This window comes from Natrix helvetica, assembly GCF_964273705.1.
Source record: "Natrix helvetica genome assembly, chromosome: 1".
In the NCBI taxonomy this organism is placed as follows: Eukaryota; Metazoa; Chordata; class Lepidosauria; order Squamata; family Natricidae; genus Natrix; species Natrix helvetica.
The window spans coordinates 12,271,231-12,288,079 of record NC_138548.1 but is presented as its reverse complement, the minus strand read 5'-3'; the positions used below and the strand labels follow the sequence as shown (position 1 = coordinate 12,288,079).

At 48.1% G+C, this 16,849-nt stretch overlaps 1 protein-coding gene across 1 annotated transcript; it reads left to right on the top strand.

The window, feature by feature from the left end:
- Positions 1-388: 388 nt before the first annotated feature.
- GAMT (guanidinoacetate N-methyltransferase) lies at positions 389-15,764 on the top strand. The gene is made up of 6 exons (XM_081960297.1): positions 389-634; positions 4,962-5,107; positions 7,074-7,137; positions 8,259-8,326; positions 13,083-13,193; positions 15,300-15,764. Exons 1-6 carry the CDS (start codon positions 466-468, stop codon positions 15,435-15,437), a joined length of 696 nt encoding a protein of 231 aa, XP_081816423.1. The 5' UTR covers positions 389-465; the 3' UTR covers positions 15,438-15,764.
- Positions 15,765-16,849: the final 1,085 nt, after the last annotated feature.

Sequence of the window (16,849 nt, the reverse complement as noted above, 5' to 3'; positions counted from 1 at the left end):
GATTTGACTTTCCTCTTCAGGATCTGGCCTTCTAAAGAGCAGTCAGGGTTGATCTCCTCTAGGACTGACCGGTTGGATGGCCTTGCAGTCCAAGGGACTCGCAGGAGTCTTCTTCTCCAGCACCAGAGTTCAAAGGCCTCCATTCTTTGACACTCAGCCTTTCTTATGGTCCAACCTTCACAGCCATCCATTGCAACTGGGAAAACCAGAGCCTTGACTAGACGCACTTTTGTTGGCATTTAAGCCTGACTATCTGCAATTGTTCAGTTTCTCCAGGAGATGTCCCCTTCTCCTGCCCTGCTCCCAATTGGGAATTGCAAACTTCCCCCTCCTTCCCTTAACTCCGCTTTGCTCACTCAGCGTTCCCCCTTTGCTCCACCCCCTGGACTATTTCAAGCTAAGCAGGAGCCCAGAGATTCCCCTTCCAGGTTCCTGGAGCTCCGTCAGCCCCTTAGACCTTCCGACATGGCTTGTCCCATCTTCCTGGAAGGGGAAAATTGTAAGCCTTCTTGGAAGGAAGCCGCTGCGGGATACAATCCATCAGACACTCACTTGGAAATCATGGGGAAGCCGGTGATGGAGCGTTGGGAAACCCCCTACATGCACGCCTTGGCCACCGTGGCTGCTTCACACGGTAAGATCAAACCCCCGGGGCAGTTCTGCAGCTCCTGTGCAGGTAGGCCTCGACTTACGACCAGAATCGGGACCGAAATTTCCGTTGCTAAGCGAAACTTCGGCCAAGTGAGGTTTTGCCCCGTTTGGCGGCCTTTCTCGCCACGGTTGTTAAGTGAATTGCTGCAGTTGTGAAATTAGCAGGGTACTTTTTAATTGGATCTGGCTTCCCCAGATTGATTAGGAGGGACCTTGGAGGTCTTCTAGTCCAACCCCCTGCCCAGGCAGGAAACCTTATACCAGGGATGGCGAACCTTTTTGTCCTCGTGTGCCAAAAGTGTGCGTGCGCGGAGACAGCGGGCGGGCATGTGCCCACACCAGGGGTGGGTTCCTGCCAGTTCTAACTTCTTCTATAGAAGAGGTTCTACAAATCTACAGTGCCATTTAGAACCGGTTCCAGCTCCCTCCCCCCTCCCCATCTGCACATCCTCAAGATGAAGAGCGAGAGGAGGAATTCTGAGAGTTGAAGTCCACAAGTCTTAAAACTGTCAAGTTTGAACACCCCTGGGGTTTTTTTTTTTTCTAAAGGGTTAGGGGTGCGAGGGTCTTGTAACTTGGCAGCTTTAAGACTTGCGTGCTTCAAATGCCAGAGGTTCTGAGCCAACATTTTGGTTGCTAAGCAAGAGAGTTGTTATAAGTGAATTTCACCACATTTTACAAGTTGGCCACGCCCACCCAGTCACATGAGACTGCCAAGCCATTCCCACTCGGTAACATGGCTGGCAAGCCACTCCTACCCGGTCACATGGCCAGCAAGCCACTCCCACAAAGCAGGCAACACCTACAGAAGAGGTTCTAAAAAATTTAAAAACCCATCACTGGCCCACACCCACAATGCAATGGGCGCACAACACCCCCGCATGCACTGCCCTACTGCACATGTGCGCATGATTCCCGTGCTCCCCCGTGCTCCCCCGTGCATGCGACACCACCCCACCACCCCGCGCCACGTTTTGGGCCTAGCAGGCCTCCCTGAAGCCTCCTGGGACCAAAAATGGGGCGTGTGCTCCCCCCACCCCTCTGCACATGCACACACAATGCCCTGCACATGCGTGCACCCCCCCATGCCCTGTGCATGTATGTGCAACCCCGCGCATGCATGTGCATCTCCCACTTGCGTGGCAGAGAGCTGATAATCAGCTGGCCGGCAGGTGGAATGCAGACATGCGCTGTGGAGCTGGGATGGGGCCATGTACCAGCAGAGAGGCCTCTGTGTGCCACCAGTGGCACGTTTGCCATAGGTTCGCCATCACAGCCTTATACCGTTTCAGACAGATGCTATCCAACATCTTCCTAAAGACTTCCAGTGTTGGGGCATTCACAACTTCTAGAGCAACTTCTGTTCCACTGATTAATTGCTCTAACTGTCAGGAAGTTTCTCCTCAGTTCTAAGTTGCTTCTCTCCTTGATTAGTTTCCACCCATTGCTTCTTGTCCTGCCCTCAGGTGCCTTGGAGAATAGGTGTCGGGAAGTCACAGAAGGTGATCACATGACCCCGGGACACTACAAAGACCATGCATGTGAGTCATTTCCCAAGCGACTCAACTTGGATCCTATGACCATGGGAATGGTACAAAAGTCGTAACTGTGAAAAATGGTCAGAAATCCCGTGTGAGGGGTGAACTGATGCACACAGTCATGCACGAGCGCACTGGCCCATCACTTGCACAGCCTGGTTCCTCTCCCCCCCCCCCCCCCCCCCAGCCAGGCAGCCAAGCTGCAAAGATTAGGGACTTCCATCCTTCTCCTTCTCTACCCTTTGCATCACATTGCTTACTCTGATAGGGAATAGCATAGATATGTTCTTGGAGGGTCGGTCTAACATGTTCTCCACTCTCCCCCCGCCCCCCAGCATAACCAACCCCCCTCCCACTGAACCCCCCCTGCCCCCCATGGATGCTCACACCCATCAGAGTCGCATTCCTGCTTGTTCCTCTTATCTGCACCGCAAAGAAGATAAGAATAGCTCTGTGGTGGACGAAACGTCCCTCTGGAATGGCTGGGGGTGGGGTGGGGGGTGGGTGGGTGTTTCAGGGGTCTCGCCCTTTGCTGACAGCTGCAGGCTGAGGCCCAAGATAAGGGCTGCTCCCTTGAGCAGTGGCAAAGGTCTCTTCCAACCTCCAAGAGAACAGCTGTCTGCAAAATAGCGACTTGGGCCAAGCACAGAAGAAGCCTGAGGAGGAGACAGTCCCACAGGAATTCCCGAAAAGTGTGCGTGTGTGTGTGTGTGTGTGTGCGTGCGTGTGTGTTTGACAGCCCTCAACTTGCAACGGTTCATTTACTGACTATTCAAAGTTGCAACATCGCTGAAAAAAATAGCGACCGGTGACCATTCTTCGCACTTACGATGCTTGCACCATCTCCATGGTCACACGATCCAAGTTGAGTCGCTTGGGAACTGACTCACACTTATGACGGCTGCCGTCTCCCGGGATCCCTTATCGCTGGTGATTGGCGAGGCCCAACGGAGACTTCATTTCCTTAGAGCCCTGCGAAAAAAATCAGGTGGAACAACGGCTGATGTCCTCTTTCTATCGGTCCACCATAGAAAGTGTCCTCACATATTGTATTACAGAATGGTATGCTGGTTTAAGAGGTGCGGAGAGGAAGGCACTATAGAGAGTGATCAATTTGGCACAAGAAACCATTGGCTGCCCTCTGACACTACTGGATGACCTCACCAGATCTCGCTGCTTTAGCAGAGTAAGGAAGATACTCAGAGAGGATTCACACCCTGGTCAGTGTCTCTTTGCACTTCTACCATCGGGCAGAAGACATCAAAGTATAGCCATCCGAACAAACAGGGTTAAAGGTAGTTTCTATCCTGGGGCTGTCAGACTTTTAAATACAACCACAATCACTCCATGCACACGTTAGTTTTTTTCCCCTCTTTTTCTTTCTTTTTTCGTTTCCGTTATAATTTTGCACCAGCGAGGCTAAAACCAATTTCGTTGTATTTATTTTGTACAATGACCATAAAGATTATACTTATACTGATACTTATTCCCCCTTTTGCGTCCTTCTGACAAGCAAAGCCAGTGGGGAAACCAGATTCGCTTAACAAACCTGTGACACTGTGAGTCACTTAACAACTGTGAGAAGAAAGGTCGTAAAATGGAGCAAAACTCACTGCACAAATGTCCCGCTTAGCCACATAACTTTTGGGCTCTAAATTGTGGTCGTAAGATTGAGGACTACCTGTAATGGAGTAATGCAGAAAATGGTTCAGCCTCTCTCCCAGAATAGGAGCTTATACTGTAGAAAGCAAGAATGTATGTTTTTCTGGGCATAAGAGATAAATCATTTGTCACTTCCTTCTTCTTCTGCCGGTCTAGGATGCAGATCTCTGCTTCTTCTTTAGGAATTAACTTGATCTGCTATACTTAAGGCTTTTTTTTAAGGATAAGAAACAGATTCCTCAAGAAAGACAAACATTTTACTTTATGGACAGAGCCTCTCGTAATCAAATTCTGAAACGGACTGAATTTTCCTGTTTTCTTCCTTTTGTGCCAAAGAGAATCAAGGTGGGGCCATCTTGAGTTTCTTTCTAACCTTTTCTTCATTTCATGTGAGAAATCGTGTTTTTGTAATCTTCTGAGGCATAGCGTTCTCCAAGATCATATTGGCGGGTCTCATAGGAACTTAGCTAACCAGATCTAGCAAGAAGGGCAGCATATAAATTCATTCATTCAATCAATCAATCGATCAATGAAATACAATACAATAATACAATAGTAGAGTTGGAAGGGACCTTGGAGGTCTTCTAGTCCAACCCCCTGCCTAGGCAGGAAACCGTATACCCTTTCAGACAAATGGCTATCCAACATCTTCTTAAAGACTTCCAGTGTTGGGGCATTCACAACTTCTGGAGGCAACTTCTGTTCCACTGATTAATTGTTCTAACTGTCAGGAAATTTCTCCTCAGTTCTAAGTTGCTTCTCTCCTTGATTAGTTTCCATCCATTGCTTCTTGTTCTACCCTCAGGTGCCTTGGAGAATAGTTTGACTCCCTCTTCTTTGTGGCAACCCCTGAGATATTGGAACACTGCTATCATGTCTCCCCTAGTCCTTCTTTCTATTAAACTAGACAAACCCAGTTTCTGCAACCGTTCTTCATATGTTTAGTCTCCAGTCCCCTAATCATATTTGTTGCTCTTCTCTGCACTCTTTCTAGAGTCTCCACATCTTTTCTACATCATGGTGACCAGAACTGAATGCAGTATTCCAAGTGTGATCTTACCAAGGCATTATAAAGTGGTATTAACATCTGGTATTAAATCTTCCTTTCAGGAGGCCGTGTGCTGGAGGTTGGCTTTGGCATGGCCATTGCTGCCAGCAAAATCGAAGAGTCTGACATCCAGGAGCACTGGATCATCGAATGCAACGAAGGAGTCTTCCAGAGGCTGCAGGAGTGGGCGAAAACACAGCCTCACAAGGTTGGGGCAAAGGGGGCCTGGTGAAAGAGGGCACAAGGAATGCCCGGCCGGGAAGCAACCACACAGCACGCCTCCATATGATGTCATCCAGTGGTGAAATCTATTTTTTTTTGCCACTGGTTCTGTGGGTGTGGCTTGGTGAGGGTGGGGGGGTCATGTGACCGGGTGGGCAGGGTCAACTTTTTTTCCACTCTTTAAAGCATTTTTTTCCTGCCAGTTCAGGCGAATAGGTAGTAAAAAAAATGCTTTAAAAAGTGAAATAAAGAGGGTCCGACGATCGCGCGGCTCACAGCTGATCCGTGCGATGGTTGGAATCTTTTTTTTTCATTTTTAAAGTTTTCTTTACTACCAGTTCCAGCGAATAGGTAGTAAAAATGCTTTAAAAAGTGAAATAAAGAGAGTCCGACGATCACGCGGCTCACAGCTGATCCGCAAGATCGTCGGAACCATTCCCCCCCCCCACTTTTTAAAGTTTTTTTTTTTTTTTACTACTGGTTCAGCCAAACCTTAGCATTTTTTTGCTACCGGTTCTAGCAAACCGTTCAGAACCGGTAGCATTTCACCCCTGATGTCATCATACAATTCATGGAGACGATATCATGCAGATCATTTTCAGGGTCCCATCACAAGGCATGATGGGAAAGGGGAGAAGGGGCCCAAGAGCCCTGAATGGGGAAGGGAAGTGAGGTAACCGAGTCCATAAGGTGGTTCTAAACTGGGCAACTCTGATTAGAGGGAGAGGATAATGGGATGTGAGAATGTCCGTGGGAGACGGGAGGGAGTGTAGCAGACTTGATAAGGAGGTAAAAAACAGCTATTAGGAAGGGCAGGGGAAGCAATTCAGAAGGGATTCCCCCTTAGTTTTCCAGACAGTAAAAAAACAGGAGGGGAGAGTTGGTTTGGTGTATTGGTTAAGGTGTCAGCCTAGAAACCAGGAGATGATGAGTTCCAATCCCGCCTTAGGCGTGAAAGCCATCTGGTGACTTTGGGCCAATCACCAGGAGACTGTGAGTTTTAGTCCCGCCTTAGGCGTGAAAGCCTTCTGGTGACTTTGGGCCAATCACCAGGAGACTGTGAGTTTTAATCCCGCCTTAGGCGTGAAAGCCTTCTGGTGTCTCTGGGCCAATCACCAGGAGACTGTGAGTTTTAATCCCGCCTTAGGCGTGAAAGACATCTGGTGTCTTTGGGCCAATCACCAGGAGACTGTGAGTTTTAATCCCGCCTTAGGCGTGAAAGACATCTGGTGTCTTTGGGCCAATCACCAGGAGACTGTGAGTTTTAATCCCGCCTTAGGCGTGAAAGACATCTGGTGTCTTTGGGCCAATCACCAGGAGACTGTGAGTTTTAATCCCGCCTTAGGCGTGAAAGCCTTCTGATGTCTTTGGGAACTCACCAGGAGACTGTGAGTTCCAGTCCCGCCTTAGGCGTGAAAGACAGTTGGGTGACCTCTGACCAATCTCTCTCTCTCCCAGCTCAACCACCTCACAGGGTTGTTGTTGTTGTGAGGAAAATAGTATGTTTTCCACTGCCTCAAGTTGCTTAGAAAGTAATAGGATAAAAATCTAATAAAAGCTTTCAGACTTGCCAAATTCTTTCAACCCAACCTTTCGATAAGGATAGAGTTAGGACTCCTGGTGGTGCTTCTTCTCTGGACTACCTCACAGGGCTAACAGACTTCCGGCCCTGCCACAAAATAGGGCAAACGAGGGGAATCTCCTCCCCAACTTTTAAGACAGATTTTGACTGTCTTTGGAAGGAGTTATGTTTCTGCCAGGGAGGGCCCAGATCTGAGACTTTGATTTCTGAGAGCCATGGTCTGAAAGGGCTCGTTTTCCTCGTTTAGTTGCATTGCAAACATTTTTCCCCTTTTTACGAAGACACTTTTGTCTTGCAATATGAGCATGTTTTTCCGGCATTACGGCTTACCTCTTCATTGATTGCACTCTATCTCCTCCCCCCACCCCAGGTTGTCCCCTTGAAAGGGCTGTGGGAAGACGTCGCACCCACCTTGCCGGATGGACATTTTAACGGTAAGAAACAGGGTTGCTTCCGTTTGTCTGGGTGATTGTTTCCCCACCTTTAGCAATTTTGCAACCTGTGGACTTCAACTCCCAGCATCCCCTGGAGTTACAGCAGGGGTGGGCAAATGTGGCAATTTTACAGCCTGTGGACTTCAACTCCCAGCATCCCCTGGGATCACAGCAGGGGTGGGCAAATGTGGCAATTGTATGACCTGTGGACTTCAACTCCCAGAATTCCCAGGGGTTACAGCAGGGGTGGGCAAATGTGGCAATTTTACGACCTGTGGACTTCAACTCCCAGCATCCTCTGGGATCACAGCAGGGGTGGGCAAATGTGGCAATTTTACAGCCTGTGGACTTCAACTCCCAGCATCCCCTGGGGCTTTGGCAAGTGGAGGAAACTATGCCAACTTTAAAACCTGTGGACTTCAACTCAGGGGTGAAATGCTATCGGTTTGGACCGGTTTGCCTGAACCGGTCGTAAAAAATTCCGGCGATCATCTAGGCAACGAACAGCTGTGATGCACGATGTATATTAGATAGAACCGGCAGATTTCCTGCTTTCCAGCTAATCTAAATAGAGTTGCACAGTGGATTTCCCTCCCCCACCCCCACCCTGCTGTTCTACTTATCTTTGCAGATTTGGAAAGGCTTCAAAATGTTCCTTTATTAACGCTGCACGGCTAGGCCTCAGTGATTGCACCACTGCTTCAACTCCCAGAATCCCCTGGGGTTATGGCAGGGTGAGCGACTATGGCAATGTTATGACCTGTGGTACTTCAACTTCAGAATTCCCGAGCCAACCTTGCTGAGGAATTCTGGGAGTTGAAGTCCACAGGTCATAAAGTTGCCATAGCTGCCCACCCCTGGATTACAAGTGCTTTTGAGCACATGATCTAGTAAATCAATCAATCAATCAATCAATCCATGAGAGCACATTTGACAACCAAATTAGACTGAAGACAAGAAAGAGTCCTGATTGTTGGCCACTGTGATTGGGGCTCGTGGGTTGAAGGAAAACCTCCAGAAGTTCATTTAAGGAGCACCCATTCCCGGACAGCGAAAAATGATTATTATAGCCGTAATGCATTTCTTTTTTGAGATCCCAAAAATCTGCTTCTCACATGCAGGGATACTCTACGACACATACCCCTTGTCAGAAGACACCTGGCACACCCATCAGTTTGACTTCATCAAGGTGAGACGGGCACCATTGAAAGTTGACCCCTCTTCCTCCGGCTGAGAACTCTGGGGATTGTAGTTGCAATATACCTGGGGGTGACCTCTGGCTGGGAAAAGCTACTTTAAGGGTTGAAAGCTCCACGAAAGGTAGAAAAAGAGGAATTTAGAAAATTTGCTCCTCTAGATTGGACACGCTCTATTAAGCAGTGTTATTTTTCCAGGATACCCAGCTCAGTAAGGAAACATTTCAGTGGTGGGATTCAAAAAATATTACTACCGGTTCTGTGGGCGTGGCAGGGGAAGGATACTGTAAAATCCCCGTTTCCTCCCGATCAGCTGGGACTCGGGAGGCAGAGAATAGATGAGGACGGGGCCAGTCAGAGGCGGTATTTACCGGTTCTTTAAACTACTCAAAATTTCCACTACCGGTTCTCCAGAACTGGTCAGAACCTGCTGAATACCAACTCTGAAACATTTGCAAGGAAACCGCCAAGCTTAGAGAGCACCAAAGACCCAAAGGTGAGCTCACCTTGAACGAGTTTTTACCTGTTTTTCAGTTTGGAGGTTTCCCCCTCCCTTCCTAGAAAAGGAGATAGCAACAGGCTCCTTTCAGATTTACAATAGTGGCTGTGTACCGAGGAGCAAATGCTCAAACCTGTTGTTCTGCCCTAGGCTTCCCAAAAGCACGAAGCCGACTCCTCATCCCGATAAAACCCCTTTTATTTAGGTTAAAGGGAATTCCTCTCCCGCAAAGTCCCGGCCAAAAGTCTTCCAAGAGATTTCACAACTACAGACCTTGATCAGGCTTGGAGAGCTGCCAGGCCGATATCTTCCAAACGCCAAGCTGTAGCAGCAATTCCTTGGCAAGAAGTCAGGAACAGATCTTCACCCTAATGAGTTGAACTTATTGTCTCCTGCAAACTCCCCTCCCCTTTCGCTCCTCATTATAGCCAACACTCCAGAAAATAGGCTTAAGATACAGAAGGATCTTGACAAACTTAAACATTGGGCACTATCTAATAAAATTAATAACATGAAATTCAATGGTGAAAAGAGTAAGGTTCTACATTTAGGCAACAAAAACAGAATGCACAGGTACAGTATAGGTGGTACCTTGCTCAACAGTAGTAACTGTGAAAGAGATCTTGGAGTCCTAGTGGGCAACCATTTAAATAGGAGCCAGCCGTGTGCAGCAGCTGCCAAAAAAGCCAACACAGTTCTAGGCTGCATCAACAGAAGGATAGAATCAAGATCACGTGAAGTGTTAATACCACTTTATAATGCCTTGGTAAGGCCACACTTGGAATACTGCATTCAGCTTTGGTCACCACAATGTAAAAAAGATGTGGAGACTCTAGAAAGTGTGCAGAGAAGAGCAACAAAGACGATTAGGGGACTGGAGACTAAAACATATGAAGAACGGTTGCAGGAACTGGGTATGTTTAGCTTAAGAGAAAGAAGGACTAGGGGAGACATGATAGCAGTGTTCCAATATCTCAGGGGTTGCCCCAAAGAAGAGGGAGTCAAACTATTCTCCAAGGCACCTGAGGGTAGAACAAGAAGCAATGGGTGGAAACTAATCAAGGAGAGAAGCAACTTAGAACTGAGGAGAAATTTTCTGACAGTTAGAACAATTAATCAGTGGAACAGCTTGCCTCCAGAAGTTGTGAATGCCCCAACACTGGAAGTCTTTAAGAAGATGTTGGATAGCTATTTACAATGCAATAGTAGAGTTGGAAGGGACCTTGGAGGTCTTCTAGTTCAACCCCCTGCCTAGGCAGGAAACCCTACACCACTTCAGACAAATGGCTATCCAACATCTTCTTAAAGACTTCCAGTGTTGGGGCATTCACAACTTTTGGAGGCAAGCTGTTCCACTGATTAATTGTTCTAACTGTCAGGAAGTTTCTCCTCAGTTCTAAGTTGCTTCTCTCCTTGATTGTCTGAAACGGTATAGGGTTTCCTGCCTAGGCAGGGGGTTGGACTAGAAGACCTCTAAGGTCCCTTCCAACTCTACTATTGTATTGTATTATATTGTATTATTCCTTATGGGAGGGGCCATTCACTGTCCACCTGTGGCTTTACTCCCAAATCGACCCTTGCTCCTTAGCTGCTCCCTTCTCCTGGCAGCTCTGTGCATGCACACACTGGGGACAGGCTCCAGCTGTTCTTCTGCCCCACTGATCTTGACTCCGAAGGCAGCTGATAACTGTCAGATGACTCTGGCCCAGGGGTGGGTTTCTACCGCCGTTGGTACTGATTCGCTTTGCGCGTGCTTCGCTGTGCGTGCGTGCACAGTTCATTGGAAACTGCTCATGCACGAAGACAATGCAAAACTAATAAAAACCATGCCGGCAATGGAGGCAGGGAACTGGTTTGGGGGCATGGCCAGCCTGGGTCGCTGCCGGTTCTGTGACCTAGGCCAAATTATCCCAAACCAGTGTGAACTGGTAGAAACCCACCTCTGCTCTGCCCCCCTCTCTGCCTCCGACACAGAGCCCTCCTCAGAGCCTTCCCCAGACTCCAGGACTGGCCCATGTTCCTCCCCAACCTCCTCACTGTCTGAGTCTGCCACCGGCGGGCCACAGCACCTGTTTGCTTCCCCCTGGAAGACGTAGCCTGTACTTTGTCCCAGGGAGGAATGCGATGCGCCTAACCAGTTGAGTTCAGTCAGCTACGTCTTATCACTCAGCCTGTCTGGAGGGCGTCCCTGCTCCTTTCCGGCTCTTGTTTGCAGAGGCTAACTGGAGTGTCCCTCCTTCTGCTTTGAGGAAGACAAGGAATACGTGGGTCTCTTTTGGGGCCAAGAGGGGAGTCAAAACAGCCTTTCTCTACAGGTTTGCGAGAGATCGTGACCGAAAAAATAAAATAAAATTGTTTTTCGGAGTTTGTGACACAGCTGTGGGCAGCAGTGGACCTGTTTACTTAGCTTTGTTGTGGTCGTAAAACATGGATGGGTGTAAGTTAGAAGTGAGCCAAAAAAGCCAACACAGTTCTGGGCTGCAGAAACAGAGGGATAGAATACAATCAAGATCACGTGAAGTGTTAATACCACTTTATAATTCCCTTGGTGAGGCCACACTTGGAATACTGCATTCAGTTCTGGTCGCCACGATGTAAAAAAGATGTGGAGACTCTAGAAAGAGTGCAGAGAAGAGCAACAAAGAGGATTAGGGGACTGGAGACTAAAACATACGAAGAACGGTTGCAGGAACTGGGTATGTTTAGCTTAAGAGAAAGAAGGACTAGGGGAGACATGATAGCAGTGTTCCAATATCTCAGGGGTTGCCACAAAGAAGAGGGAGTCAAACTATTCTCCAAGGCACCTGAGGGTAGAACGAGAAGCAATGGGTGGAAATTAATCAAGAAGAGAAGCAACTTGGAACTGAGGAGAAATTTCCTTAGTTAGAACAATTAATCAGTGGAACAGAAGTTGCCTCCAGAAGTTGTGAATGCCCCAACACTGGAAGTCTTTAAGAAGATGTTGGATAGCCATTTGTCTGAAACGGTATAGGGTTTCCTGCCTAGGCAGGGGGTTGGACTAGAAGACCTCCAAGGTCCCTTCCAACTCTACTATTGTATTGTATTGTATTGTATTGTATTGTATTTCAAGGGTTCTCCCACTAGTTTTTTCAAAAGGTTTAGGAAGGCTGGGTAGGATCACCTGATCCAGAGGCAAGATGCTTGGCACCTTGCCATCCCACAGATCCCAGTTAGCCTGGCTAATGGCAAAGGCTCATGGGCACCATAGTCCATCAGCTCTGTAGGAGACCCCTCCTGCTTGGTGAAGCTGCTGGCCACGATGGCAACTTTTTTCAGTCTCCTCCTCATTCACAGCACTCAGTTTGCCGTTGATCGAAGAGAAGTTCACTTCCCTCCCATATCAACTCTCTGATTTCTGCCCCCTGGGGGCACCCATATGCCAACTTCCCTTTCATACTGTTATCCAGATGTGGCCGAGGGAGTCCACATGGCGGGAGCCAAAATGCTGGCCATAACTGTGATGAAAGTTGGGCCATAAGGAAGGCTGAGCGCCAAAGAATGGAGGCCTTTGAACTCTGGTGCTGGAAAAGATTCCTGCACTGAGTCCCTTGGACTGCGAGGCGATCCAGCCGGTCAGTCCTAGAGGAGATCAACCCTGACTGCTCTTTAAAAGGCCAGATCCTGAAGAGGAAACTCAAATACCGAATTTTGTGGAGTATAAGGCGCATCCCCCCCCCCCAAAAGAGGGTGAAAATCTGGGTGCGTTTCATAAACTGAATATAGCATTTTTGGTCTCCCCAAATCCTGCACTGCACATCCCGTTTTTCATAAAAATGGATGTACAGAGGGTTTGGAAGGCCTGCAGAGTGCTCCGGGGGCCGGGGAGGCAGGGATGGGTTGCTACCGGCATTACTGCCAGTTTGGCGCACAAACAATTGCCAGAAACTTGGGAGCGTTTGGGGAAGTTTGGAGCAATATAGGGGCGGTTTGAACAGCCAGCTGCTTGTGTTATGTCTGTGCCGTGCACCGAGTCATCACAACAAGCAGGAGGCGAAGTCAAGAAAGGAATCAGCCTGGAGTCAATTCATTCCCACAAACTCTCTAAATCCAATCCTTCTTGAATTATGTTGAATTCTTATCTAGCGCCAATTTAGCGTTGACCGTCAGTTGGCCCGATTCTTGTGTATAGGAATGAGTCATAACGACAACTGGCGCTTAATGCGTGGTCCCGATTCTTTGCGCCTAACGTTGCCCCTCCCAAATGCCCCTCCCCCCTTTTCTCCCTATAGGCTCATGCCCATCGCCTCCTAAAGCCAGGCGGGGTCTTCACCTATTGCAACCTGACTTCCTGGGGGGACCTGATGAAGAGCAAGTATTCGGACCTCGAAAGGATGTTTCAGGTGAGAGCTGAAAGGGAAAAGCTGCAGTGCAGGAGGCTGTCACTGGGTGGAGAACTCCATCCCGAGCCCGGCACCTTCACCCCCACAACTCACAATTAGCTCTGTGTTGCTGTGTGGCTTGCAAGAAAGCCTGCTGTATGTGCGGTGGTTTGCTTGAAGGAGAAACATGAGAAGTCCTGTCCACTATCTGCAGGATCAGCTTCCCCAAACCAAGAAAGACAGATTGAGGTTCTTCTAAGCAGCTTCTTTGCTGTTCCTACCTATTGACAGAAATCCTTCTCCAGACAGGAGCTGTCAGAGTTCCAAGTAATACACCCTTAGCAAACAGAACTCCGAGGCAGGTGAATTCCTCAAAGAATAGCAAGAGCACTTAAGACTTATATACCGCTTCACAGTGCTTTACAGCCTCCTCTAAGCGGTTTCCAGAGTCAGCCTCTTGCCCCCAACAATCTGACTCCTCATTTTACCCACCTCGGAAAGATGGAAGGCTGAGTCAACCTTGAGCCTGGCTTGATTCGAACTGCTGAACTGCAGCTAGCAGTCAGCTGAAGTAGCCTGCAGTACTGCACTCTAACCACTGTGCCATCTCGGCTCAGTGGTTAGTTTTATTGGACATATCAGGCTGGTGAAAACCGACTCTGAATATTCCCAGTTTTCAGCTAATTACAAATAAAAGTTTTCCTCCTCCCCCAAATAGTCACATGGTCCAATCAAGGTGTCCCCCCGAATTGCCTGGCCCTTGGTTCCCAGGAGAAAGTATTTTGTTTTGGCTACAAACCCCAGCTATCTCTATTCCCCCTTCCCTATCCCTTAGCTCCAATGTGGCAACACTGAAGCCTCAAAATGGCCTCAAGTCAGGTCAGGGTTGACACAGTTGCCACAGGCCCCTATCCCTTCTCTTTTGGATTGCATCTGTGAAAATGCTACTGGCTTAAGAAGAAAAGATGTAGAAAAGATGTGGAGACTCTAGAAAGAGTGCAGAGAAGAGCAACAAAGATGATTAGGGGACTGGAGACGAAAACAGATGAGGAACTGTTGCAGGAACTGGGCATGTCTAGTTTAATGAAAAGAAGGACTAGGGGAGACATGATAGCATTGTTCCAATATCTCAGGGGCTGCCACAAAGAAGAGGGAGTCAAGCTATTCTCCAAGGCACCTGAGGGTAGAACAAGAAGCAATGGGTGGAAACTAATCAAGGAGAGAAGCAACTTAGAACTGAGGAGAAACTTCCTGACAGTGAGAACAATTAATCAGTGGAACAGAAGTTGCCTCCAGAAGTTGTGAATGCCCCAACACTGGAAGTATTTAAGAAGATGTTGGATAGCCATCTGTCTGAAACGGTATAAGGTTTCCTGCCTAGGCAGGGGGTTGGACTAGAAGACCTCCAAGGTCCCTCGCAACTCTGCTATTGTATTGTATTGTATTGTAAGAAGTAGACCCTCCCTCAGGGGTGGGCTGCTAGGGATTCGCAGGGGTTCGGGATAACCTCTAGCTAAGAAACTGTGCAGTTCGGAGAACCCCCAAATCCCACTCCTGGCTGGCCCCGCCCACCCCTCCCGTCCCCTCCCAGGAGTCCCCACATGGCCCCTTTTGGATGCAGGTAAATGCAGGGCGCTCGTGGAGGCTCAGGGCAAAACATGTGCCTATCAGAAGTTCAGGAAGGCCAGAAATGGGCCTGTTTCCACCTGGGGAGGCTGTTTTCGCCCTCCCGGAAACTCAAGGGAAGCCTCCGGAACCCAGGGAGGGCAGCAACTCCCCTTGCCCGCCATGTTGCAGGTGGCTGACTAGGCCGCGCCCACCATAGCCAAGCTCACCCAGCAACCGGGCAGAGAATCCCTTGCTAAATTTTTTGAAGCCCATCCCTGCCCTCCTTGCCTTAAGACAGGGGTGTCCAAACTTGGGAACTTTAAGACTTGTGGACTTCAACTCCCAGAATTCCCCAGCCAGCCATGCTGGCTGGGGAATTCTGGGAGTTGAAGTCCACAAGTCTTAAAGTTCCCAAGTTTGGACACCCCTGCCTTAAGAGGTCATGTGGATTCAGCCAGTGAGAGTTTGTTTAAACTGTGGCTTCGCGTGTTGTGTGAACCCTTTGATACTTTTCCTTAGGAAACACAAATTACTCCTTTGGTGGAGTCCGGCTTTGAGATCAAGAACATCCACACTAGAGTTATGGATCTGGTTCCTCCAGCGGACTGCAGATACTACGCCTTCCCCAAGATGATCGTGCCTGCCATCCTCAAATAGATCTCCCCAGGGAGGAAGATCTCTCGGGATCACAAAAAAGGGATCGGAGTGTTGGCAAGAGCCACCAGCCGTCGCATGAAATGTTGCTTTCTGGGGGCAGACGGGAGAGGTGAAATTCTGATAAAAGAATTTTCCCTTGCTAAGAATTTATTTTAAGCAGCGTTTCCAAAACCGTGTGTCTTTCTCTCTCTCGGCTGTGTCCCTCCAAATAGGTTTGCCATCAACGCCTGAACATCTGGACTTACACATATGCTTCATCTAGAGACGACATGGGTTGAGCCTAATCATCTGGGTGTGTCATAGAAACAAACCTTTCCTTAAAAATCAGACAGATTTTAGTCCTTGTGATTCCAGTCCTCAATGGAACTGCATCTACATGGAGGGAAGTATGCAGTGGAGTACCCCAAGGCTCTGTTTTGGGCCCAGTACTCTTCAACATCTTCATCAATGATTTGGATAAGGGAATAAATGGGAAACTCATCAAATTTGCAGATGACACCAAGCTGGCAGGAATAGCCAACACTCCAGAAGATAGGCTTAAGATACAGAAGGATCTTGACAAACTTGAACATTGGGCACTATCTAATAAAATGAAATTCAATGGTGAAAAGAGTAAGGTTCTACATTTAGGCAACAAAAACAGAATGCACAGGTACAGTATAGATGATACCTTGCTCAGTAGTAGTAACTGTGAAAGGGATCTTGGAGTTCTAGTGGACAACCATTTAAATAGGAGCCAGCTGTGTGCAGCAGCTGCCAAAAAAGCCAACAGAGTTTTAGGCTGCATCAACAGAGGGATAGAATCAAGATCACGCGAAGGGTTAATACCACTTTATAATGCCTTGGTGAGGCCACACTTGGAATACTGCATTCAGTTCTGGTCGCCACGATGTAAAAAAGATGTGGAGACTCTAGAAAGAGTGCAGAGAAGAGCAACAAAGATGATTAGGGGACTGGAGACTAAAACATATGAGGAACGGTTGCAGGAACTGGGTATGTCTAGCTTAAGAGAAAGAAGGACTAGGGGAGACATGATAGCAGTGTTCCAATATCTCAGGGGTTGCCACAAAGAAGAGGGAGTCAAGCTATTCTCCAAGGCACTTGAGGACAGAACAAGAAGCAATGGGTGGAAACTAATCTAGGAAAGAAGCAACTTAGAACTGAGGAGAAACTTCCTGACAGTTAGAACAATTAATCAGTGGAACAGAAGTTGCCTCCAGAAGTTGTGAATGCCCCAACACTGGAAGTCTTTAAGATGTTGGATAGCCATTTGTCTGAAATGGTATAGGGTTTCCTGCCTACGCAGGGGGTTGGAATAGAAGACCTCCAAGGTCCCTTCCAACTCTACTATTGTATTATTGTGTTGTATTATTGTTATTCTTAATATGACGGAAACTGGCTGGTAATGAGAC